Source organism: Callorhinus ursinus, unplaced genomic scaffold (assembly GCF_003265705.2).
Source record: "Callorhinus ursinus isolate GAN/ISIS: 27379988/994484 unplaced genomic scaffold, GSC_fseal_2.0 scaffold43, whole genome shotgun sequence".
Taxonomy (NCBI): domain Eukaryota; kingdom Metazoa; phylum Chordata; class Mammalia; order Carnivora; family Otariidae; genus Callorhinus; species Callorhinus ursinus.
This window is the reverse complement of record NW_027397105.1, coordinates 6,788,423-6,812,656: the sequence shown is the minus strand read 5'-3', so window position 1 is coordinate 6,812,656 and position 24,234 is coordinate 6,788,423. Positions and strand designations below refer to the sequence as shown.

Here is a 24,234-nt window from a genome sequence, read left to right as displayed (position 1 = left end):
GGGGGAAGGGGGGGGGGGGGGGGGGGGGGGGGGGGGGGGGGGGGAGGCAAGAGGGGAGTCCCGGGGAAAGGCAGGGAGTACGGAGTGAAGGGGCAGCCGGGGACGCAGGTAAAGGATGCGTCACACTTTGCGCTTGGCAACCGGAGCCCGGGCGCAGCGGGCAGAGCCAGGGAAGGGCTCCCGGGGCTGGGAAGTTCCGAGAGGAGGGGTCGCGCCCGCGAGCAGTCTCGGAGGGGACGGCGCAGGGGCAGGCACGGCGGGGAGGGAGGGAAGGAGGAGGGAAGGGAGGCCGGGAGGCCGGGCGGGCTCCATCACCTGCGCGCCCCGGCGGCTGCAGCCTCGCCGGAGCGCACCGGGGGACCTACCTGCCCACCGTCTGGTTGGCCAGCTGGCGCATGCGATTGAACTGCTTCTTCATCGTGGCCCCGCTGCCGCGCTGGCCCGGGAGCTGGGCAAGGACGGAGCAGCCCGGAGCCCGCCGCAGGTTACATGGCTCCCGCGCGGAGCCTCCCGGGCGGCGGCGGCGGCACTGCGGAGCCTCCGGGAGCCGTCTGGCCCGCGCGCGCGGCTCCCTCCCCAGGGCACCGCCGCCTACTCCTCCGCCCGCCGCGGCGCCCGCTGCCGCATCCTCCTCACGCGCGCCGCCGCGCCTGCATGGTGACGCCCGCGGCCGCCCTCGGCGCCGGCCAGGACCGCCCGGCCGCCTGCCCCCAGCCCCTCTCCGGCGCGGGGACCCGGGAGTCTCCGCAGGCTGCTGGCCGGCTGGCCGGGTGGTCCCCGCTGCGCCTGTGCGGCGGGCGCCGTGCATTCTGGGACTTGTAGTCCTGCGCCCCGCTGCCCACCTTTCCGCGTGCAAAGTTTGCAAGGACCGAGGTGCGCGGCGGGCGGCGGGGGGGGAGGGATGTTTTGCACTGTAGCACTCCAGGAAGGGAAAGGTTTCCATGCTTTAAAAAACAGCAAAGAAGGAAAGTGAGCCTCTGTCTTCCATTGTATTTTAAGGGAATGTGAGGCATTGCTGTTTTGAATTCACAGGAAGGAGATTTATGCAGGCGGGTACGTGGTTCATAAAATTGCATAAGGCCACCTGATACTTGTTGAGGTGCCCAGTTAAGCTTCGGGCCCAGGTCCTGACCGAGCATAGCATGCATCCCAGAAGTTTCGTCCTTAATTTTTACCAAACACAAGAGGTAACCAGAGCCAAAATAGAAGGGTGTAAGAATAGCGTTAACTACCGTGCCTATGGAACCAGACTGACTGGGACAACTTTCTTGTATGACTTAGATTCCAGTCTCATAGCTGTTCCCATTTCCCTTGCACCTCCAGGGGACCAAGGGGCATCAGCTGTGGCAGGCCTGGAACAGTCTACACAGCAGTTTCCCATTGGCATCAGTTGGTTCCTTGAAAAGGGGTCCTGACCTTAGGAAAAAGATAGGTGGTTGCAATTAGGTTTTATCATCCCCCCCGTCAAGTAGTTAGGTGGTAGGGGCTTTGGATCAGATAAGAGTTCGTATATTGGACTTCTAAACACTAATTATATAACCTTTGGAAAAAATTACATAATCTCTGTAAGCCTTGGTTTTCCCATCTCTAATAGAGAAATAATATTGCCCAGTAGATAGCAAAGATAGAGAACTATTTGCTAAATTACCACTAATTAACATACATTTCTATGTAGTACATTATGTCATATTCGTTTACTACAAATATGATTATAGTTAGCATAATAGAGCAGAATGCCATTCCTACAACAGAATTACTAATCTGATAAATGAAAGAACTATTTTGCAATGGTATATTTTGCATATGTTGATTATAGTTGCAAGATGTCCTAAATATGGTTCAAAGTATCTTGCTGGCCTGCTGAACAAAAGATGGTTTGAGGCAAGTCTTGGCTGAATGAACATGAGATCTTTAATTAATTGTGAATTTAGCCTCTCCTTATTAGGTCAGGCAGCTCCAGCCAATTAATAAGTGAAGGCATGATTTGCTCTTAACCAACTGTGCTATGCTTATAATGTCAATATCATTTTTATACGAACTGACATTACGTCCACTTTGAGATATTTTTAACAACCAAGACACAGCATGGTATTTAAATGTATAAATAAAAGAGATATTAAAAGTCACTGTATGACTTTTAGCAACACTATCTCTAACATCTAGAACTGCACTGTCCCATACAGTAGCCACCAATCGCATGCAGCTATTGAAATTTAAATTAATTAAAATTAAATGAAATTAAAATTTTAATTCCTCCGTCATCCTAGCCACATCATAAGTGCCTAATAGCCACGCGGGCTGTATTGGACAGTCTAATATAGAATATTCCTATCCTCTCAGAAAGTTTTACCAGGGGGTGGGGGGTGGAGCCCGAGTGGCTCAGTCGGTTAAGCATCTGCCTTTTGCTCAGATCATGATCCCAGGGTCCTGGGATCACGTCCCGCAATGGGCTCCCTGCTCAGTGGGGAGCCTGGGGCTTCTCCAGCTCCTCCCCGCTCCTGTTCCCTTGTGCTCTCTCTGTCTCTCTCTCAAATAAATAAATAAAATCTTAAAAAAAAAAAAGAAAGCTCTATTGGACAACACGAGTACTAGGGAGCTCTGTAAGACAATTCTAAAATTGTGTCAGTCTCTGTCTTCAATCCGGGGACATTTCAGTTCTAAAAGAGAACTTTCTATTTATCCACAAACACAGCCTACCCTGCTAGAGTTGTTTTTTTTTTTTTTAATTAAAGGATGGCTTCTTTACATATTTCCTATGAGCTTTTCCTCCACTGGAGAAGCAGCTCATGTTTTTTTCCTTCCTACCCAGGCACGGGATGACAGCGCAGAAGGAAGAGAAAGGGGTGTCAGGTCTGCTCATCTGATCTTTCAAAGCAGGCTTCAGAAACACGTGTGAGAATAGGCTTTTTAAAGAAAAGCGTCTTTGAGTTTCAGGAATATAGGCTTTGGAACTTTAATAGTCTATACCAAAAATGGTTGAGTCTGAAGAACACACCGTCCTGCCTTTTCTAGATAAAGAATCCCCAGGCTGTGAGGTGTTGAAGATGATGATAGGGGAGTGGAAAGGGAGAGAGGGAGAAGAAAAGGAGAGGATACCTGTACGGATTTGATTATGGTTCAAAATTTCGCTGCCTGTGCCTATGGAGAGGGATTATACTTCACCTTCCCGATGAGGTCAAGATCGATCATGCGATTCTCTTTGGACATAGAATATGCACAGGGTGATTGGTGCCACTCCAGAGCAGATTGGTAGGAGTCATTGTGTGATCCTCCCCCCTCCTTTTTCCAGTCTGCCTTACGACCCGCAATGACCCCGTTAAGGGCTGCTGGGGATCAGAGTCACAACCATCCAGCGGGGGTGAAAAAGAATACCTTTGTGGTTGTAAGTCAGAGGTCTGGGGATTATTTGTTACAGCAGCATAATCAAGTCTGAGCTGACTACCACAGAGCATACCTCTAAGGAAGATCACTTGCTCCTGGCTCCTTCCCATGGTCAAAACAAACAAACAAACAAACAAAACAAAACTTCAGTTGGGTTCAGGGAGGCTGGAGGTAACTCTATCACGAAGCTTTAGTACAGGATCTTTGCATCACTTCTTCCGTGGGAAGGCTAGCAGTGGCAAAGCTCACAGAGACCCTGCGCCTTTGAAGGCACAGGGGCAGTAAGGATATCCTGTGGGGTGCCCAAAGTGCCTAAACCCCAGTCCTTGGGGGGCTCCAGAGTTCCCTGCACCAAGCCATGTGCAAGGGTTTGTATACCATGAGGGTGCACAAAAGTACCAGAACGAGCTGGGTGTTCCTGCTGCTGGGATCGAAGATGACAAGAAAGCAAGCCATGGCCAAGACGTGGAATACAGAAGCCCTGAATTACCAGGAATTAAATAAGAAGAGGCTTCAAATTAAGTGCATTTGAAGGAAGAGAAGGGGAGGAAGAGGAAGATGGAAGATTCTATTTCTTATATACTCGACTTTGATCTATGGAAGGATTTCACGTCCGACTCCGTATTGCCCTTAAGTTCAGCCACATGACTTGTTTTGCCCGACCAAATACGGGCTTCTTACTTCCCTCAACAATGTGGTAGTACTATTTATCTGAGATGTGTTCCCTTTGAAATCCGATATGCCACTTAGGAGGCTCTGAATTAGGGTGGTTTTAGCATCTTCATTCTGAGTCCAAACATTCGGTCCAACGTGGGCATCAGCAGAGACGTGTGGTTATTTAAACATAATTTTAAATAAAGTTAAATAAAATTAGAGATTCAGTTCCTCAACCACACTAGCCACTTTTCAAATACCCAAAGACCCTGTGTGGCTAGTGGCTACCATATCAGACAGTGTCAAATAGAACTTTCCCCATCGTCACGGTAAATTCTTTTGGACAGCGCTAGTCTATAGAACAGAATTCCAAAATACAGGATCCAGCAGAACAGAGAAAACTGAGCAGCAGGTGACAAAACTCAGTGTAATTATGGCCTGTTTTTTTTTTTTTTTTTTTTTTTTTTGGTCTCTCCAGGCTACTCTCCTCACCTACTACATGGGAGGTTGTAGTATAGAATCTCTAAGCCATAAATTTGGGGGGATCAATGAATTGACCAAACGATTTGCTCAATAAACTGCTTTTGACCTGGGTATGCCTAAGCCTTCCAGCCTTTAATACATCCCAAATAATATTCAGTGCTATAGCTATAAATAAAGGGTATTACTTATCCTTTTTAGATTCCAATCACCTTTATACCTACAGGTATAAAATCTACACCATTGAGCCGTATCTGGTGTCTAAAGATTCTTTTAAACAAGGTGATAGATATTGCCACCTTTGGGCAGTATTAGTTCCAATGTTTCAGCTTTCTTGGATCTGTACCTTTGCCAGAGCCTTATCACGGGCAGACCGTATTTCCCTACCTAGTAACTTTGGACCTCTGTGACTGATTTGGCCAATGGCACATGGGTGGAAGTGACATATGTCAACTCCAGCCTGTGCATTATGAGGCTTTGTACATTTTCCCTTTGTACTCTTCACCTTTTCCGCCAACATTAAGAAGCACTTCACCTAGGTGCCCATTGTCTCTCGCTGCCTATTTAACAAACACTTGTGGAGCAGACCACCGCTGAAATGGAAGAAGTAATTGATGAATTCACTTTAGGACAGGTTATTTTTCAAAGATAAATAAAGCTAATAGATCTAAAGAAAGGAAAAAAGAAGCAAGACGGAGACACATCACCTTACAAACAAGAAAAAGGATTTAATCATAGGTGCAAAAAAATTATGAGAGAATGTGCAATTTTATGTTTATTTATTTTAAAATAAGCTCTGTTTTCACTCGGGGAAATATAAATTGCTACAGATGTTTCAAAAGTGGGTGGCAAGAATGAGTAGACCAAGAACCCTAAAGAAATTGGAAACATTGTCACAGAATAACACTCTCCAAAGTAATCAGGCCCAGATAGTTTTATGGGGAGCTATTTAAAAGATTCAAGGAACAGATTAATTCCTCTGCTATTTAAAGTGTTCTAGAACACAGAAATAGAATGAAAGCAACCCAATTCATTTTTTTTATTTTTTTTAAAGATTTTATTTATTTATTCATGAGAGACAGAGAGAGAGAGAGAGAGAGAGAGAGAGAGAGAAGCAGAGGGAGAAGCAGGCTCCCCACTGAGCAGGGAGCCCGATGCGTGACTCGATCCCAGGACCCTGGGATCATGACCTGAGCTGAAGGCAGACGCTTAACCATCTGAGCCACCCAGGCGCCCTCAACCCTCAATTCATTTTATGAAATTGGCTTAACCCTGTTACCAAACCTATTGGGGATCGCACAAACACAAAAACAACTTGCCAATATCACTTACACAATAAAAATTGTGAATAAAACAAATTCACTAATAAAATGTTAATGAATAAATTCTAACAGCTTATGTGCTTATGTATAAATGCATATACATTTTAATGGTATTTATTGAAGAATAATTCAGATAAATTAAAAAATGAAAATCATGCATATTCTCACTAACCAAGATAACATTATAAATTTATAAATATATTTCAAAAATGGAATCACACTTGTTAGGTCAATATGTTCTTTCCTGTCTTCTGTTATTCTAACTATCTCTATGATTAACACACTGGTGGCTAAAACTGCACACATACTTATTTCCTTAAGATCAAAATTAAAGAATTAGAATTTCTGCACTATGTTTTTTAAGCTTCTTTTGTATTGCCAAATTATTCCTCTAGATAAATAAAAACATTTTGCAGGCCCACTTCTTGTGCGTAAATTTTCTATTTTCCCCACACCCTGACCTACACTATTATACTTTTGATAATCTTGCCAGATGAGTAGATGAGAAATAGCATTATAGTGCTATTTTAATTTGCATTTTTAAAAAAAATCACATTAAAACATTTTGCCCACATGTTTCATGACTAGTCAGGTTTTCTTCTTCAATGAATTGCTGATTTCTTCATCTCCTCAGCCCATTTTTCTGTGATGGTCTTCCATATATTCTCAGTGATTTTTAAAAGCTCGTTAGTTATATTAATTATATTCATACTGTTGCGTCTGATGGCAAGGGCATTCACTAGTTTGGCCTCTTCCTTTTAAGGTCCCTAATGTTGATTTTTGTCTTCCAGGAATTTTATATTTTTACTGTGGTCAAATCCATCAATCTCTTCCTTTATGTATTATGCCTTTGGTTTGATGCTTAGAAAGCCTGCCCTATCCCCAAATGATACAAATATTCAACTGTATTTTCACCAAAACCTTTTATGTGTTAATTCTATTTATTTATACTAAATTTTAAAATTGATATTCGGGACCAAAATGTTAACTAAAGCCTATAGATTTTATTTTCTTTAAATTTTTATTGCTATGTTAATCACCATACATTACATCATTAGTTTTTGATGTAGTGTTCCATGATTCATTGTTTGTGCATAACACCCAGTGCTCCATGCCGAACGTGCCCTCTTTAATACCCATCACCAGGCTAACCCATTCCCCCACCTCCCTCCCCTCTAGAACCCTCAGTTTGTTTTTCAGAGTCCATCGTCTCTCATGGTTCGTCTCCCCCTCCGATTTACTCCCCTTCATTCTTCCCCTCCTGCTATCTTCTTTTTTTTTTCTTAACATATATTGCATTATTTGTTTCAGAGGTACAGATCTGTGATTCAATAGTCTTGCACAATTCACAGTGCTCACCGTAGCACATACCCTCCCCAATGTCTATCACCCAGCCACCCCCTCCCTCCCACCCCCCACCACCCCAGCAACCCTCAGTTTGTTTCCTGAGATTAAGAATTCCTCATATCAGTGAGGTCATATGATACATGTCTTTCTCTGATTGACTTATTTCACTCAGCATAACACCCTCCAGTTCTATCCATGTCGTTGCAAATGGCAAGATCTCATTCCTTTTGATGGCTGCATAATATTCCATTGTGTATATATATATATATATATATATATATATACCACCTCTTCTTTATCCATTCATCTGTCGATGGACATCTTGGCTCTTTCCATAGTTTGGCTATTGTGGATATTGCTGCTATAAACATTGGGGTGCACGTACCCCTTCAGATCCCTACATTTGTATCTTTGGGGTAAATACCCAGTAGTGCAATTGCTGGATCGTAGGGTAGCTCTATTTTCAACTTTTTGAGGAACCTCCATACTCTTTTCCACAGTAAGCCTATAGCTTTTGACTCATTTCTTCCTCTAATGTCATTTTGAAATAACTCATCAAAGAGAATCAATCCTATGTCACTCATAGAAATTAGAGAAAGATTCCACTCACAATCTTGGCAGAGAGACGGGTGATTTTTGGGTGAGGGGAGCACTGGCCAGGCAGAATTTATTATTCTTTGGGGGGAAATTAAATGAAGATCTATGCCATCTCTGATAGACGACCTATCCCCCATCTCAGCCACCAAAATCTGGACAAAACTGACCTCTCTCTGTGAGAATGAACGAAGAGAAAAAAAGACTCAGTAGTTGAATATAGGAGTAAAGATGATGATGATGATGATGGTAATAAACCACACCCTTAAGTACTACTCTGAGTACACTTAACCCTTTAACAGCTTAAGGGTTAGGGTACCAACCACTCACGAAGTCAAAAATCCAGGTGTGACTTTTGACTCTCCCAGAACTTAACTTCCAGTAGCCTACTGTTGACCAGAAGCTTTACTGATAACATAGTAGATTAGCATGTATTTTGTATGTTATATGTATTGTACACCGTATTCTCACAATAACCTAATTGTTCTTTTCTTTTTGGTATTTCTAGGCTACAATCTCAAATTGTCATGAATCTCCAAAAACTTTTCCAACACATTTGCTGAAAAAGAGTCACGTATAAGTGTTCCTGCACAGTTCAAACCCATGTTGTTCAACATCCATGATCTCATTTAATCCTTAAAAGAACTCTGGGATGAGGGCTTTAGGATACCCATCATACAAGTCACAGCTCAGAGGGTTTAGGTGAATAACCATTCAAGGGTCACAACTGGGATCCAAACCCAGGTTTGTCTAGTTCAAATGCCTGTGCTTTTATTTTACCTATGAAACAGGGAGGCTAATCTGAGAATTCAGAGAAATGTCCCCCAGGGAAAAAGTTAAGTGGGAAGTAAGGGAAATATAGTTTTGAAGTCTAATTTGCATGCTTGGTGAGAATTGAGAGAACATTGCTTTGATACGGCAGGGGCTGGCTACCACGAAAGAGAGCCACATTAAATAAGAAACAGTTCTTGGATCAAGGAACACATGACTTCCAAATTAATGAAATGCAGTAGAGGCAGGAAATGGCAGAACTGGTACTGCCCAAAATGGGAGGGGTACTTTAGAAGATGGGTTGGAAGAATGCTCCCAAGATTCAGAGGAAAAAGTAATTCAGTGAAATGAAGGGTAAAAGGAAAAGAGACATGGAATCTTTTTCAAACATTCAAAAAATAGATAATAGAATTTCCAGAGCAGATGATGAAGAAAGAAGCATAAAAATGTAAAAAAAAAAAAAAAAAAAAAAAAAAAAAAAAACCAACATTTTGCAAAGCTGAAGAAAGGCTCAAGAGAAAATTAAAATAATTCACCAAGTGCCAGAAAATATTACTGTGAGGAGGGAAGGGCGAACCCCATACATATCTTGGTAAAACTTCTGAATTTCAAAGATAACATGCTGTACTCTATATTTGAAAGTTGCTAAGGGTAAAGCTTAAGAGTTCTCATCACAAGAAAAAAAATTATAACTATGTATGGAATAAGTATAATGAGACTTACTGTAGTGATCATTTTGCAATATATACTTACAGCAACTCATTATATTGCACACCTGAAACTAATATAATGTCATGTCAATTACATGTCAATTTTTAAAACCAAAAACAGTAACAAACAAGATACAAGCATATATAGGTACTACTCAGAGAGAAGTTTGTGAAGAAAAAAGCTGATTCTCTTGTACCTGTAACACTCAATGCCAATAAAATTTGGAACCACATTTCCAGAGTTCCAACAGAAATAGGTTGTGGCTCAAGTGCAACTCAAAAAGTTTCTATCTAGGGGCGCCTGGGTGGCTCAGTTGGTTAAGCGACTGCCTTCGGCTCAGGTCATGATCCTGGAGTCCCGGGATCGAGTCCCGCATTGGGCTCCCTGCTCAGCAGGGGCTCTGCTTCTCCCTCTGACCCTCCCCCCCCTCATGTGCTCATTCTCTCTCTCAGATAAATGAATAAAATCTTTAAAAAAAAAAAGTTTCTATCTGGTCCAACATTCACAAACGATGGCAAAAGGAGGTTATTTTTAAACATGTAATGACGGGAAAGGTTTATTGGCCACCCATTCTCTAAACTATATTACTAAAAAAAATTCCCTCGAAAAGAAGTAAAAAATCAAAATAAAGAGCAAGACATAATGATTTCTGCATGACGTTGGGGGGAGACAATGATTTCTTGAACATGACACTAAAAACTCTCACCTTAAAGGAAATATTGGTAAATGGGACTACTTCACATTGAAGGACTTGGGTTTATCAGGTGATACCATTAGGAGAAAGAAATAAACGATCGATGCTCAGAGTGCAAGAAGTTGTTTACAATATACAAAACAGTCAAAGGACTCAACTTCAGAATATATAAAGGATCCTACAATCCAATAGGAAAAAGGCAGAAAACCTAAAAGAAAAATGGACGAGATTTGAATAGCCACTTAACTGCAAAGACAAATCCCAAATGGTTGAAGAATATATGAAAAGTTGCTCAACGTCATTAGTTATCTAGTATATACCAATCGATTTTACAGTGAAACACCACAACATACCCACAGAATAGCTAAAATTGAAAAAGACTGTTAGAACCGAGTGTGGTTGAGGGTGCAGAGCAACTGGAACTCATATATTTTGGGCAGAGGGAACTCAGTACAAGCACTTCAGAAACTGTTTTGCATTATCCGCTAAGGCTTAGCAGTAGGCATACCCCATAACCCAATAATTTCAACATTCTACAGAAATGTGTACATATTTGCAACAAAATCATGAGCTAGAATGTCTGTATCAGCAAAATTTCTGGTAGTCAAAAATTGGGAACAATTGAAATGTCCATCAACAGTAGAGCAGATAGGGGCACCCGGCTGGCTCAGTCCATAGAGCCTACAGCTCTTGATCTCAGGGTGGTGAGTTTGAGCCCCACATTGGGTACAGCAATTACTCAAATAAATAAACTTTAAAAAAACAAAACAAAAGGGGTGCCTGGGTGGCTCAGTCAATTAAGCATCTGCCTTTGGCTCAGGTCATGGGCCCAAAGCACTGCTTTGGGCTACCTGCTCAGTGGGGTGTCTGCTTCTCCCTCTGCCCCTCCCCCACTGCTCATGTGCTCTCTCTCTAATAAGTAAATAAAATCTTTAAAAAAATAAAAAACAAAACAGAACAAGCCAGTAGAGCAGATAAATGAAAGGATAAAGCAAATTCCATTCATATAGTGGAATACTATATGACAAGGAAAATGTCACCCAACAGCAGGTAAAAACACAGATGAACCTCACGAAAAAAAACCTGAGCAGGAAAAGGCAGCTTCAGAAGTGTACTTTTTATTTGATTCCATTTATTAAAGTTCAAAAACAGACAAAAACAAATTGATGATAATAGAAGTCAGGATAGTTGGTATCTCTGTGGGGGGGGAGAAAGCTTTGCTAGAAGGAGGTGAGACTGGTGGCCTAGCCCCTGCATCCTGTCAGCTGAACAACTGAAGATAAGTGAAAGTGGACAGGGGTCCTAGATCACAGGGTGGCTTATATTTAAGGTGACCTGGTTTGCGTGGGACAGTCTTCAATATGCCTGTTGTCTTGGCCTTCTATTGGATAGAGCATTTGTCCTGAACAAAAGTGTTCTGATCTAGATGATAAATTACATGGTCACCCCTGCTGGACCCTGTCTTCCCCAGACCTGTTCCCCTTGGGAAGTGTCCGTGTGAACCCTTATCTATTTGGTGTGCAACAGAAACAGAGGGCTCAGATCCTGCCCTGGGCTTGGAAGAATAGCAAGAACACAGGATTCAGTATGCCAATTTGAATTGGGCCACATTACTCAAAGAACACCAGTTCTCCAGCCCGGAGAAGTCCAAGCTGACTTTGGCCTGGAGGTCCCTTGGCTGAGCATGATACCAAGGAAGTAAGATCACACTTTCTGAGGAGCCCCTTAGGCTGATAGTGGTAATAAATGGAAAGTCCCTGGACTTCCCTCTCGGCAGCAGTATTTGTGATGGTTGATTTTATGTGTCATTTTAACTGGACGCAGGGATGCGCACGTAGCTGGTGAGACCTTATTTCTGGGTGTGTCTGTGAGGGTATTTCTGGAAAAGATTGCCTTTGAATCAGAAGACTGAGCAAAGAAGAGCCATACTCACCAATGTGGTTGGGCGTCATCCAATTTGTGGAGGGCCCAAACAGAACAAGAAGTAGAGGAAGGAAGGGCAGATTCTCTCTCTCTTCTTGAGCGGGGCCATACATCTTCTCCTGCAATCCTCCACCGGAGCTCCTGGTTCTCGGGCCAACTTCGGCTTCTCATATCCCGTGAATATGGTAAATTCTCATTTATGTTCAAGCTTTTGTATAGGCTGTCCCCTCTGCTGGAATGCATGTAACCCTTTTGCCTGGCCAACTGCTATGTCATTAGTGGTCTCCTCTGAAGAGTCCTTGACCATGCTCCCTACCTAAGATTTTATGAAATGCCCTTCCTACAACACCTACTACATGGGAGTCGTATGCACTTACTCCCTCGTAAACCTTTATCAGACTATGTTGTCCTTCCTTCTTTACCTGGCTTCTTCTCCAGATGATAAAATTCTTGAAAGCAGGGGTTGTGTGTGAGCAATCTACAGTTTGTGCCTCTTCAACACCTGTTCCCCCTTTTGCTAATAGCAACTCAATTTTCCCGTAGAAAAAAAAATCTCACTTTCTCTGCTGTCAGTCCATGAGACTCAAACGATCCCACTCCACAGCTCGGGGATGAATGGAGGATCCAGACCTTGTGAGTGAATGTATACCTCATGCTCATGGCCACAGAGGTGGGTTCCAGGATGGGCCCACTGAGAGAGAGTGGTGAGGTTTCTGCTGTGACTCTTAGGAATGCAAAACTCTCTTTTTGCTGGAATTGCTAATCTGAAGGATGGACACCTGGGGCTTCTGACAACCTGTGCTCTTCTTGCTTCTACATGGGGAGAGCCCACCAGAAATTTAAGGGCGGAGAGGGGAAGGCAGAGCCATAGCATAAAGCAAGATCAAATCTAGTCTAAATGAGGGCTTGGGACCCCCTTTCAAGGGCTCCTCGCAAGATATCTCAGTTCCTGCACGTGGCTTACATGCTCACTGATGGGAAAATGACAGTCAGGAATAAATTTAGGAGAGAAAAATTAAAAACTGAGTCTTACTTAGGGAGTCTATGAGTTATCTTTGATGCCCAATGCATTCCGCATTACTATTCAGTTTGCTCAGTTGCTAACCTGATGAAAACAACGGGTTGGCTAAGATGTGTGCGTGTGCATGTACTTTTAAAGCATGTACGTGATGGGAGGGTCTGTTCCTTTCCACAAAAGTCTTCATCGTGTTAGTGTTAATCAGTGGTAAATACGGGTGAGACGTGTACTGTTCGAGATCAGGGGCTTTGGAGATAAAAACGTCTGGCAGCTGGCTCTATATATTTCAGGTGTAGAATCTTAAACAATTGACTGAGCCTCTCTGAGCCTCAGTTTCTTCATATGTAAAATGGGAATAACAGTAGCTCTGCGCCGTTGCGAGAACACACGAAATGGCACCCAGTGAAGGGCGTGGCCCGGTGCCTGTTGTTGTATCATCTAGTCGAGAAAAAAGCTCACGTCTTTTTCAAAATAAACATTTTATTTAAAAATATATTTATATATATATATTTTTAAAAGAACACATGCCAACTTTGGTACTTTAGCCATTGCTTCTTTTCCTGGTAATCCACATTTCTTTCTGGTAATGTATAGTTGAGCAAGGGAGATCAATGTGAACACAACACACAGATCCCCACAGAAAAATGCATGCTGGCTTTTTTTATTTCTTTGCAAAGCACCTCTTTGGGTTTCTCCAAGGGAGGGCTTCAAGCCCCCCCTTTCCTCACTGCAGGCCCACTGGAGGGGAGCTCTAGGGAGCAGGGTGGGTTCCCTTCCTTTGGAAAACACTAGAATAACATCCAGGATCCCCACCATGATACTCCCCCTTTCCATAAACACTCAGGAGCTGTTAAACCATTTAGAGAGGCAACTCAGGTGACCAGCGTCCATGATGGGAGCTGGCGATTAAAGAAGCATGAGATGTTCAGGAGTTTGTTGGTCCTAATCCATTGGGAAAATCACCAAATCCTAGAATCAGAATCATTACTGCTATGCTGTTGACCCTAGTGAGTCCTATTACAATTTCCCTGGTAGATAGAGGATAGAGAAATTCTTCCCAGATCTTTCCCTGTCTTGAAATCGTCTTCTTGGGAATAATCTCAACCTAGCCAGCGGTCCTCTGAAAATGTCGATTCTAGAACCAAAGCCAGCTCCTTAGCACAACCTGAGCAGCTCCAGAACTATAGGACCATCTCATTCCAGGACGTGGGTTCCGCGTGTCTAGTAATATCATCTGAGAAAGAACGAGCAGTCTCGGCATCTGAACCACCCTGCTGGCTACACTTGGATTTATAGGAAAACGAAGACCCCAGACTCTTTTTACTCTGAGTTGGCTCATCCCTGAAAGCAAACCCTGTGCCCGCCCTAGTGGGCTTCCCCCTGTAAGGAATGAAGGCCTGGAGGGGAAGGCCGAGTGCTTTTCTCCTAAGGGGCGGTGGCTTACCATGGGCACCCCTCCCCCACCCCAAGGGTCCCTTTTGCATAGAGAGCTTGTTATAAGAGTCAAAGACAGGGACTAGAGAAAATAATAATAATTATAATAAAAGTTTCCTTCACCCTTCCCTGATTTTCAAGGGGCTCTGTATCCGGTAATAAAAAAAAAAAACCCAAACTCTCACAGATGTTTTAAGTGATGGGGGATACGGAGAGATTACCCAAGTACCATACTGCTGCTGTTGGATCCCAGAGACAAGAAAAAACTGACAGTGTGGGTGATAACATTTGGCAGAAAAGGGGCCCTCTGCTCTCCCTTCTGGAAAAATGAAGACCACTCCCCTCCCCCCTTTTTTTTTATCAGAGCTAAAGTGTTTCTGGTTTGAGGACTGGGAGGTTCCCAGTGTTCTTGCTTGTAGGAACCGCAGCTCCCCAGTCACGGAATCTGAACCATGGGTACTTTGTCTGGTGCGTAGTGGATGTCTGGGGATTGGTGCGCTTGGCACAGATCAGACGTCAGGGGACTGTCCATTGCAGGAGTCAACTTGATGCAGGAGCTTTCGGCCAGGTCCGCATTTGTTTCTGGAAGAGCTGATGGAGTTTAAATATATTTTGAAAAGGATTGTCTTGAATACTTGGGATAGGGTTTTTTTGTTTGTTTGTTTCTTGTTTGTTTTTTTTTTTTTTTTTTTCCAGATCAGATATAAATGTCTTTGAATGGCAAAGGCCAGCAGGGCAGACCCTTCACTATTCAGGTGGAAATTCTTTTGACTTCCCTCCCTCCCTTCCCTTCCTTCCTTCCTCCCTTCCTTTTCCTTCTTTCCTTCCTTCCTTCCTTCTTCCTTCCTTCCTTCCTTCTCTCTTTTCCTTCCTTCCTTCCTTCCATCCTTTCTTCCTCCCTCCCTCCCTCCCTCTCCTCCTTATAACAGAATGTGTGCTGTCTGGATAATATTGTTAGAAGCAGGAGTACTACTAATGAGCACTATCTTAACAAGAGCATTTGCCCAGATGCGTTTTCTGACTCTGTTGAGTAAGTTTGAACCCACGCGGCTGCAGCAACATTGGGATTAGCGGCCAACTGTGTCTGTTCGGCCTGCTTCACCACGGGAGTCCCAGGAATCTGGAGAAAACCACATGTGGCTACTTCCAGGCTCTAAGAGCATTAAGAAGCTCAAATGTGGCTGTCTTCAGAAGTCTCTATACATCTCCTAGTCATGTCCCATTGATCTCCAGAGAAGAGGACATACTTAAGAGTTTAAAAGTACTTAAAATAAAAACTCCCACTAGGAGACAGATGAATTAACATGGTCTGTCTGATCCACTGGGTGCAGCCAACTTCTCCGAGTTTCTCCCAGGTATCCCTAGTTTTATACCGTAAATGTCACATCTGATCGATGGACAGAGTGTGTGAATACGGAGCCTGTGTGAGGGGCCTGAGGCTAAGAATCCAGGGGTCTGCTCTGTGATGCGTGTGTATCAGTGCTGGTAATATCCTACAAAGGCCTCTAGGCAAACGTACAGTCCTAACAAAGTACAGTGGCTTCCTGACCAAGTCTAGTCCTTCTGCTCCAAATACCCCGAGTAGAGACCCTGCAAGTTTGTTTTCCAAAGGCAGTAAGGGGGGAGAAAATAATATACAGATCGCACAATGTGGCACATGAAAAATGTACTGACCAGCAAGCTTTGTCAAGATCCAAATAAAACGTCAACATCTGAGGGACAAACAAACATGAGGAATGTGTTAATAAGATTTTTCTTCCCCGGAGCTTCACCTTCCCAGAAGAGACTGGTATGCTTCTCTCGATTTCTGGTTCTGATGACGGACATCAAAGCAAAACGAAAAAAATGTACCATGTGGATCTCTCAAAGCACAATGCAGGTCAAGGAATGTAAAAATGGTTTTCGTGTTCCTTTGATGCTTTTCTACGAGAGACGGTATTTACCATTTCCAGCAACTAAGGGTGAAGCTGTTCTGTCTTTTCACATCCATATTCCTTGTCAAGATGAGTGCATTCATGGTGAGCAAGTGGCTGTGTGAGTCATCGGGCTGGAGCCGTTAGTCATACACAGAGAGGCAACGTGTAGTCTGTTGATGAATCAGGAACTCATAGTGAGAAAGGCCAAGTATCATTTCACAGCAAATTGGGGGCTTAAGGGCTTTTGGTATAGAATGCTCTGTAACACTGCTTTTCAAAAGACACACAAATACACATACGTGTAGACATATATATACATGTATGTATATATACATGCATATATCTACACGCATATGCATACCTACCCCATTAGATCTGCCAACTTTCTGAGTAGCAGTCCCCCCAAAACACTCTGTGTTCACACATGTTTACAAGTTAACAATGGAATGACTTCTAAATCTTTGGTTTATCAAAAAGAGAACTTCTAAAATCACAACATTTTTGGTTACCTTCTGCATAAGTGCACAGTGAATTTTTTTTTTTTTTACAAAAGAAGAACACAGTGCCTTAGTGGTTTAAATTAAAAACAACAACAACAACAACAACAACAACAAACCAACCAGCCAACCAGCAACAGCTACTTTCTACAGCATGCAACACTATGTCGTTTGAGTGTGTGGAGTCCCAGCAAAAGCAGGAGGTACTGAGGAATGCTCGCGAGACCACTGTCTTTTCTTCCTTTCCTTGTTTTCCATGTGCAACTGTGTTTCCTTTCACCGACCCAGACCTGCAATCCTCTCCCCTTGCAAATATCATTTCAGCTCTATCTTTACAAAGTAATGATTTCCAATTTCCCCAACACCACCCAAATCACTGATTGCTATAAGTCAAATGACAGCAGAATGAACTTTGGGACTGATGGGCCAAGTCACTGCTTTTTTTTCCCCAAGGACATTCTTTTGACTTTTTTTTTTTTTTTTTTTTTTGCAGCAAATGATGCATATGGAGAATGAGTTCTCCGGGAGAACATGGAGTTTTAGCTTTTTAAAATATGGCTTTATTAGGAGTATGGCAGCTTGTTAGATCTGAGGAGTCCTCCTGATGTTGGGGCAGAAAAAAGAAAGAGTTTCAAAAGATGAGCAAGAAAAGATTGGTTTCTTGAAAGAAAAGTTGGAGAAAGATAAACAGAGGTGGACCCCAAATCCCTCCCCTGCCAAAAAAAAGTTGGACCTCCATAAATCGCCATCCCGTTGTAGGAACCCATGGTATTTATTCTCGTGACACATGAAACAAGGTTTTCTAGCGCTGTCTGAATGATCCCTGGTATGGCTTGCCATCTGCTTATGGGGTCACCTCCAGTCTTGGAAACTAAAGGGGGTTGTGTTGGGGAACTTTCCATGGCAGGAGGTTTTGGGTTTAGTTTGCTTTAAGGTTCTTGGCTGTTTCCTGCTTCATAGAGACAGTGGGAGTGATCTGGCGACTGGTTGACAAGGAGGGAAATTCTCAGTGGGGTTCTGTGGATCAAATGTAGGGTCATTGTTATCCGTGACCACACAGAGTCCTGGGTCCCGGCTGGAATCACCAAAAGGGGGCAGCTTTGTGGCCCAGCTGATTTCCTTTCCCTGGGAATGGATTGGTTCTGTCCCTCTAGCCTACCTCAAGAACCTAACGGAAGTGGGACCTGACTTCTATGTTGAACGACAGAGAGGGGAGGGATGGCAAGCAGCCTCCACCATGGTCTGTCTTCCAGAAACGTCGATGGTTATGCTATTACATTCCCTGTACTCCAAAAGAGCTCCATGTCCTTTCCGCACCACATCTAATGAATCTGCGAGAGAGGCTTACGATGTGAGAATATGCCCGAACAATGCCTGAGAAAAATCAGGGGTTGCAAAAATACTGGTGTTTGAAAAGGCAGTGAAAGAATTTTTTTTTTTTTTTGGCATTCCTGATCTGAGAAAGCACATTTCTGAATGCATTGCTGAAATCATTGACAGTTACTGAATGTCGGTAAATATTACATCATATATATATATATATATGTATATATATATATATATAAAGACTCCTTTTTGCTCTCACTGATGGTCACAGAAGTCTCCACTGTTTCTTTGTAATTCTCTCCTCCTCCTCCTCCTCTTTTTGGATGATAGGAGTGATTTTGGTTGTCTGCTTTTCCCCCGTGGAATTCCCACTGGTCCCCCTTGGTGCCTCTGCCCATGCATTCTACCACTGCTGTAAGTGAAGGTCCATGGGGGAATTCAGATTGAGATCCGTGACATCCAGGAAATCAATGTTAAAGATGCTGGGGCCACCGGTGCCGAGGGAGCTAAAGCTTGGCGTGGAGCTTGGCGGAGTGAGGTCCAGCCACTCCATGGTTTCCCAAGGAGATTCGGTGAAGCTTAGCGGCAGCCCACTGCTGTCCACGGAGGAGGGGGAGAACTGAGTCTGCATCGGGGAGAGGGGGCCTGCCAAGATCTCGTGGGCGCTGAACAGGTCTTCTGCTGCCTTCCCGGAGAATCCATCCATTATCCCATCGAAAGGAGGCTCTTCGCTCCCAATTTTTAGCAGGGCGACATCGCTCACCTTCCCTAAGGGGCTCTGGGAATTTAATAAGACTTCAAGGTGCTCATCACTCTCGGTGCCGTAGTGATCAAAGGAGAGCTGGCCCCCCGAAGATGAGGGTTTGGGCAGGGCAGCTGGGGGGCTTCGGGAAGACCCGGGTATCTTGGGGACTTTTTGAAGACACGAATGATCCTCTCTAGCGTTAGCTGGCATTTCTGTTGGCAAAACAGAGTGGGGATTGTCAAACCACTTCCGGTTCTGCAATAGGGATCTTTGGGATGAAGGAGTCACGCTTACACACAAGATGGATGCGTCTCTCCGGTTATTACCCAGTCTCGTCCCTAAAGTGCCCTGTCTGTGTCCAATGCTTCTCCCTGGTCTCTCCCCAAGCCCTTTCTTTCTGGAACTTCCACTCCGGTCAGCAACCTCGCAAAGCAGGTTCCTTTACCTGCTCCTTCACTGACACCTGGCTGTCCCCCGAGGACACTGCATCCTCCTCACGCCCGCAGTGGGGGCTCATTTACGTGGGAGCCGGAAGAGGAGTCATGGGGTGCCACGCCATTGTCACTTTCCGATTGTCACTCCAACCTATGGACTCTACTACTTTCTCCCTCCATCAGCCCCCTGGGCTCTCACTTCTTTCTCTGTCAGGCTGATAGTCTCTGCTCCACGGTTAGAGTTACTGTCTTATAAATATCCTCAATCCCCTTGCTCTGTTCTCCTTGCACCGCACTCCCTTGGCAAAACCCCACACCCAGGGGCACCCGGGTGGCTCAGTCGGTTAAGCGTCTGCCTTCAGCTCAGGTCATGTTCCCAGGGTCCTGGGATCGAGCCCCGAGTCAGGCTCCCTGCTCAGTGAGGAGCCCGCTTCTCTCTCTCCATCCGCCTCTCTCTTCACTCATGCTCCCTCCCGCTCCTTCTCTCTCAAATAAATAAAATCTTAAAAAAAACAAACACAAAAAACCCACACCTGGGTGAATCGTGGTTGCAAGAGAAAAAAATGATACAATGGAGCTGACTGGTCTCACTTTAGATTTATGGTAACAGACCTACCGATGGCACTTAATACAGCCTAGCCTCCTACTGTGTTTCTCCGGAAAATTCATTCGTGATTGATTTAGAACTGCCCTCAAATGATTCTTCTGTCCTCAAATCTCCTGTGCTCCCCTTCTGAACCCTTACCTTTGCTGACCTGGCCATATAGTTCGTTAAAAATATCAGGGTGTGTTGGGGCGCCTGGGTGGCTCAGTCGGTTGGGAGTCCGACTCTTGGTTTCAGCTCAGGCCCTGATCTCGGGGTCGTGAGATGGGGCCCCGGGTCGGGCTCTGCCCTCGGCGGGGAGTCTGCTTGTCCCTCACCCTCTCCCTCTGCACCTCTCCCTACTCTCTCTCTCCCCCCAAAATAAACAAAATCTTTAAAGCCTGTTGTCCATTCTGCGTTACCAGACTCTAAGCTCCACAAAGGTGGGGACTTTGTCAGGTGCAGCACTGAGCCCAGTACAATGCCTGGCCACTCCTTCTCTGAACTTTCAAGGTTGTTATCGAAAGGCTCAGACCTGAGGGTTTTGGTTTTTTTTGTTTTTTGTTTTTTTCTATCTACATGTTCTCTTTACATGATCTTATTCATCTGTGTGGTTTCAGATTCTGGGCACATACTATGTAATTTTGAAAAAAATAAACGAATGACTAAAAAGGAGGTGAAAAGAACATGTTGGTCTTTTTTTTTTTTTTTTTTGGTTGCAAGCTGGAATGACATCTAAGCATGAATGGACCATCCAGCGGCAGATCAGTAATTGAATTTCATTTTGAGTAGGTAGCACAAAACTTGCTTTGTCTGCTCTCTTCTTATTATTATTTAAGAGGATAGGGACATTGGGATTAGAAAGGCAAAGAGGAACGGATTTGAAGGGAAAACACTTAGGGAAACAGGGACCGAGTTGAGGACACCAACTGATAAAATGATTGGCGAGAACAAAGACACAAATGTAGGGACCCGAAGGGGTACGTGCACCCCAATGTTTATAGCAGCAATGTCCACAATAGCCAAACTGTGGAAAGAGCCAAGATGTCCATCGACAGATGAATGGATAAAGAAGAAGTGGTATATATACACAATGGAATATTATGCAGCCATCAAAAGGAATGAGATCTTGCCATTTGCAACGACGTGGATGGAACTGGAGGGTCTTATGCTGAGTGAAATAAGTCAATCAGAGAAAGACATGTATCACATGACCTCACTGATATGAGGAATTCCGAATCTCAGGATAAAAAAAAAAAAAAAAAAAAAAAAAAAAAAAAAAAAAAAAAAAAGTGGCTGGGTGATAGACATTGGGGAAGGTATGTGCTACGGTGAGTACTGTGAATTGTGCAAGACTGTTGAATCACAGATCTGTACTTCTGAAACAAATAACGCAACATATTTTAAGAAAAAAGAAAAAGAAGAAGATAACAGGAGGGGAAGAATGAAGGGGAGTAAGTCAGAGGGGGAGAGGAACCATGAGAGATGATGGACTCTGAGAAACACACTGAGGGTTCTAGAGGGGAGGGGGTGGGGGGATGGGTTAGCCTGGTGATGGGTATTAAAGAGGGCACGTTCTGCGTGGAAAAAAAAATGTTGGTGAGAAAGCTGCTAGGGACAGAGGGACAGAGTCAGGGAGGAATCACCCACTGGGCCTTCTTACATCTGCTCCAGCGGGGACAGCGAGCTCACAAGAAGTGACACTTGACCCCCTCATGGCTTTTGGGTCTGACTTCCCGTGAGCACCTGACCTTGGTCCTAAGGGTTCACTCCCCAGAGCACAAGCAGTTGCAGAGTATCCCCAGGGCAGTCTTACCTCCACTTTCAATGAGGACATCTAGGAGCTCATCCATCTGTTGACTCCGAGTCATTTGCTGTTGCAAATTAAGCAGAGGAGAACGGACAGGTGAGAAGGTTGGCCACCTCTTCTGTGGGAGATCGTTAGAAGCAGCACTACAGATTTTTTGAACTAGGTTTGGTTTAGGTGGGTTTTTTTCCTTAATTGCAGTAAAATACACACTACATAGAATTTACCGTCTTCATCATTTTTAAGCATACGGTCCAGTGACATTAAGTACATTATGTTCACATTATTGCGTGACTGTCCCCACCATCCATCTCCAGAACTTTTTCATCTACCCCAACTGCAATGCTGTCCCCATGAAACGTGAACTCCCCATCCTCCCCGCCGAGCCCCCGACGATTTCCATTCTGCTTTCTGTTCCCATGAATCGGGCAACTCTAGAGACCTCACAGAAGTGGATTCACACAGTGTATTTCCTTTTATTACTGGTTTACTTCACTCAGTATAATATCCTCCGGGGTTCATCCATGTTGCGACGTGTGTCAGAATCTCTTTCCTTGTTAAGACTGACTAGTATTGGGGCACCTGGGTGCCTCAGTCGCTTAAGCATCTGCCTTCAGCTCAGGTCATGATCTTGGGGTCCTGGGATTGAGCCCCACGTTGGGCTCCCTGCTCAGCGGGGAATCTGCTTCTCCCTCTCCCTCTGCCCCTCCCCCCGGCTTGTGCGAGTGCTCTCTCTCTCTCTCAAATGAATAAATAAATCATCTTAAAAAAAAGACCGACTAGTGTTAATTGTATGTATTCACCACATTTTGGTTAACCATTCATCCATGCGCGGCCACTTGGGTTGCTTCCACTGTTTGTGAATAATGCTGCTGTGAGCAAGACTATAAATGGCTGACTGCACGACTAAAGCTCAGTGTTCACCTCAGATGGGAAAACTCCTGAACGAAACAAGAGAAGGCAGGGAGAAGGCAGAGTGCTCCCCAGGAGAGTCCTTCAGGGTGAGCTCGGTGGAGTGGCTTCCATCCCAAGAACAGGGCTTCTTATTACAGAGAGTACAGCCATTTTACTCACTCTGAAGCCACTTGGATCTGCCTCCCATGTGGGGGCTGTGGTTGTGGCCCCAGCACGTGGCTCAGGCTTTCCGGGTTCCTCACTGCAAGAGCCCTGTGGCACCTGTTGATGCTCGTAGGGTAGACACCCCTTCCCTCTGGCTCATCTGAGTTTTACGGTAGAGTCTCGTTCATGGATATCCACTTGGCTTGACCTTCTTCTTTTCTTTTGAAACCACAAAGGATCCGTGGATGCTTACAGATACCAGGGGCAGAAAATGGGGAGGACAGGGGCCCGTACCTCTCTCACTCCCTTGAGAGCCCATTCCCAATACACAAAGGCATCAATAATCAATATGATGGGAGCACTGCTCAGAGAATGAGCCACCTACCAGTCCAGAAGGCATCAGATGTCCACAGGGTCTGGCAGGTAATGTAAAAGAGCCGAATAGAGAGCAAGAGAGAGGGGTAGAATGTAGACCCCACACTGTGGTTCTAGGAGGCTGTGGATACTCTGTTTCAGGCAACTGTCCGCTCCCAGAATTGTGGCTCCACCATTGAGAGATCCTCTGATTTTTCAGGAATTAGAAAGCCCACTTTTCGCCTAAAATCTCCTGACATTTAGAAATACTCTTTAAGCCACGTGAGACCTAGCTGCAAGCTGATTTTGATCTGGGGGATGCCAGTGTGCAAAAGTTGACGTAGCTCTTCCTTGCGAGGTTGGGCACATGCAGAGGGCCTTCTGATATCTTATCCAAGCTCAGACCATTTGAAATATACGATCATTCACTGCTTTCCTTTCTTTGGAGTTTACTTTTTATTTGGAACATTTCCCACCGTAAATGATAGCAAGGCATACAAGGGACCTCCATGATCATGGTCATCAATACTTTGGCTGGATCACTAAATTCTGAAACTAACAAGAACCTTATACAAAGTATCACTTTAAACAAAGTATCACCTTATACAAATTATCACCCTGGCAACCGCTCTCCTCTATTTGAGTACCTACCCCCTGCCTGGACAAGGTAGTAAGTGCTACACTCTCTAGAATCCTTACAAAGTAGATATGGACCCTATTCCACATAAGAGACGTTGAGCACTTGTCCAACCTTAGTGACAATTGTGGCTGGCTAGTGACATTAAATAAAGGCACCTGGGTGCCCAGCCCAACCTCTTCTCCGCCTGCCTCACACACCAGCTATGTACACCCAACACCTTTCTGCAATTAGCGACTAGACACTTGGCCCATTCTCATTGAGGGGCTCCCGATGCACTCAATGTCAGCATCTACAGACTGCATGAAGGTGGATGATGAAAAAAAAAAAATCCGTTTAGGCAACCTGTTTCCCTACAGAGAACACATCTTGCAAAGTTACCTGCTTTACGGCATCTTCATAGGACGGAGGCTGGGTTATCTCTGGAACTGCTGAAGTTGACTTGGAAAAAGTTGGGGATGGAATGGAAAACTTTGGCCCTGTCTTCTCAGAAGAAGAGTGTAAACCAGCCATCTGTGGGGGCACAGCACAGAGAAAGTCAGAGTCA

General features: G+C 44.4%; 2 protein-coding genes across 9 annotated transcripts in view; both read right to left on the bottom strand.

The window, feature by feature from the left end:
* ARHGAP44 (Rho GTPase activating protein 44) overlaps positions 1-763 on the bottom strand; it is a 192,789-nt gene extending 192,026 nt beyond the window's left edge. For all 4 annotated transcript variants that reach the window (XM_025864183.2, XM_073881743.1, XM_073881745.1 and 1 more), the window contains exon 1: positions 366-763. In XM_025864183.2, the coding sequence (XP_025719968.1) occupies positions 366-418 (53 nt within the window). In that variant the 5' untranslated portion in view covers positions 419-763. The remainder of the gene's footprint in view (positions 1-365) is intronic.
* Positions 764-15,251: 14,488 nt separating this feature from the next.
* The window catches only part of MYOCD (myocardin), a 95,445-nt gene continuing 86,462 nt past the window's right edge, over positions 15,252-24,234 (bottom strand). For all 5 annotated transcript variants that reach the window (XM_073881737.1, XM_073881738.1, XM_073881739.1 and 2 more), the window contains 3 exons: positions 24,069-24,200; positions 21,647-21,704; positions 15,252-19,025 (listed from right to left, as the gene is read on the bottom strand). In XM_073881737.1, the coding sequence (XP_073737838.1) occupies positions 18,472-19,025; positions 21,647-21,704; positions 24,069-24,200 (744 nt within the window). In that variant the 3' untranslated portion in view covers positions 15,252-18,471. The remainder of the gene's footprint in view (positions 19,026-21,646; positions 21,705-24,068; positions 24,201-24,234) is intronic.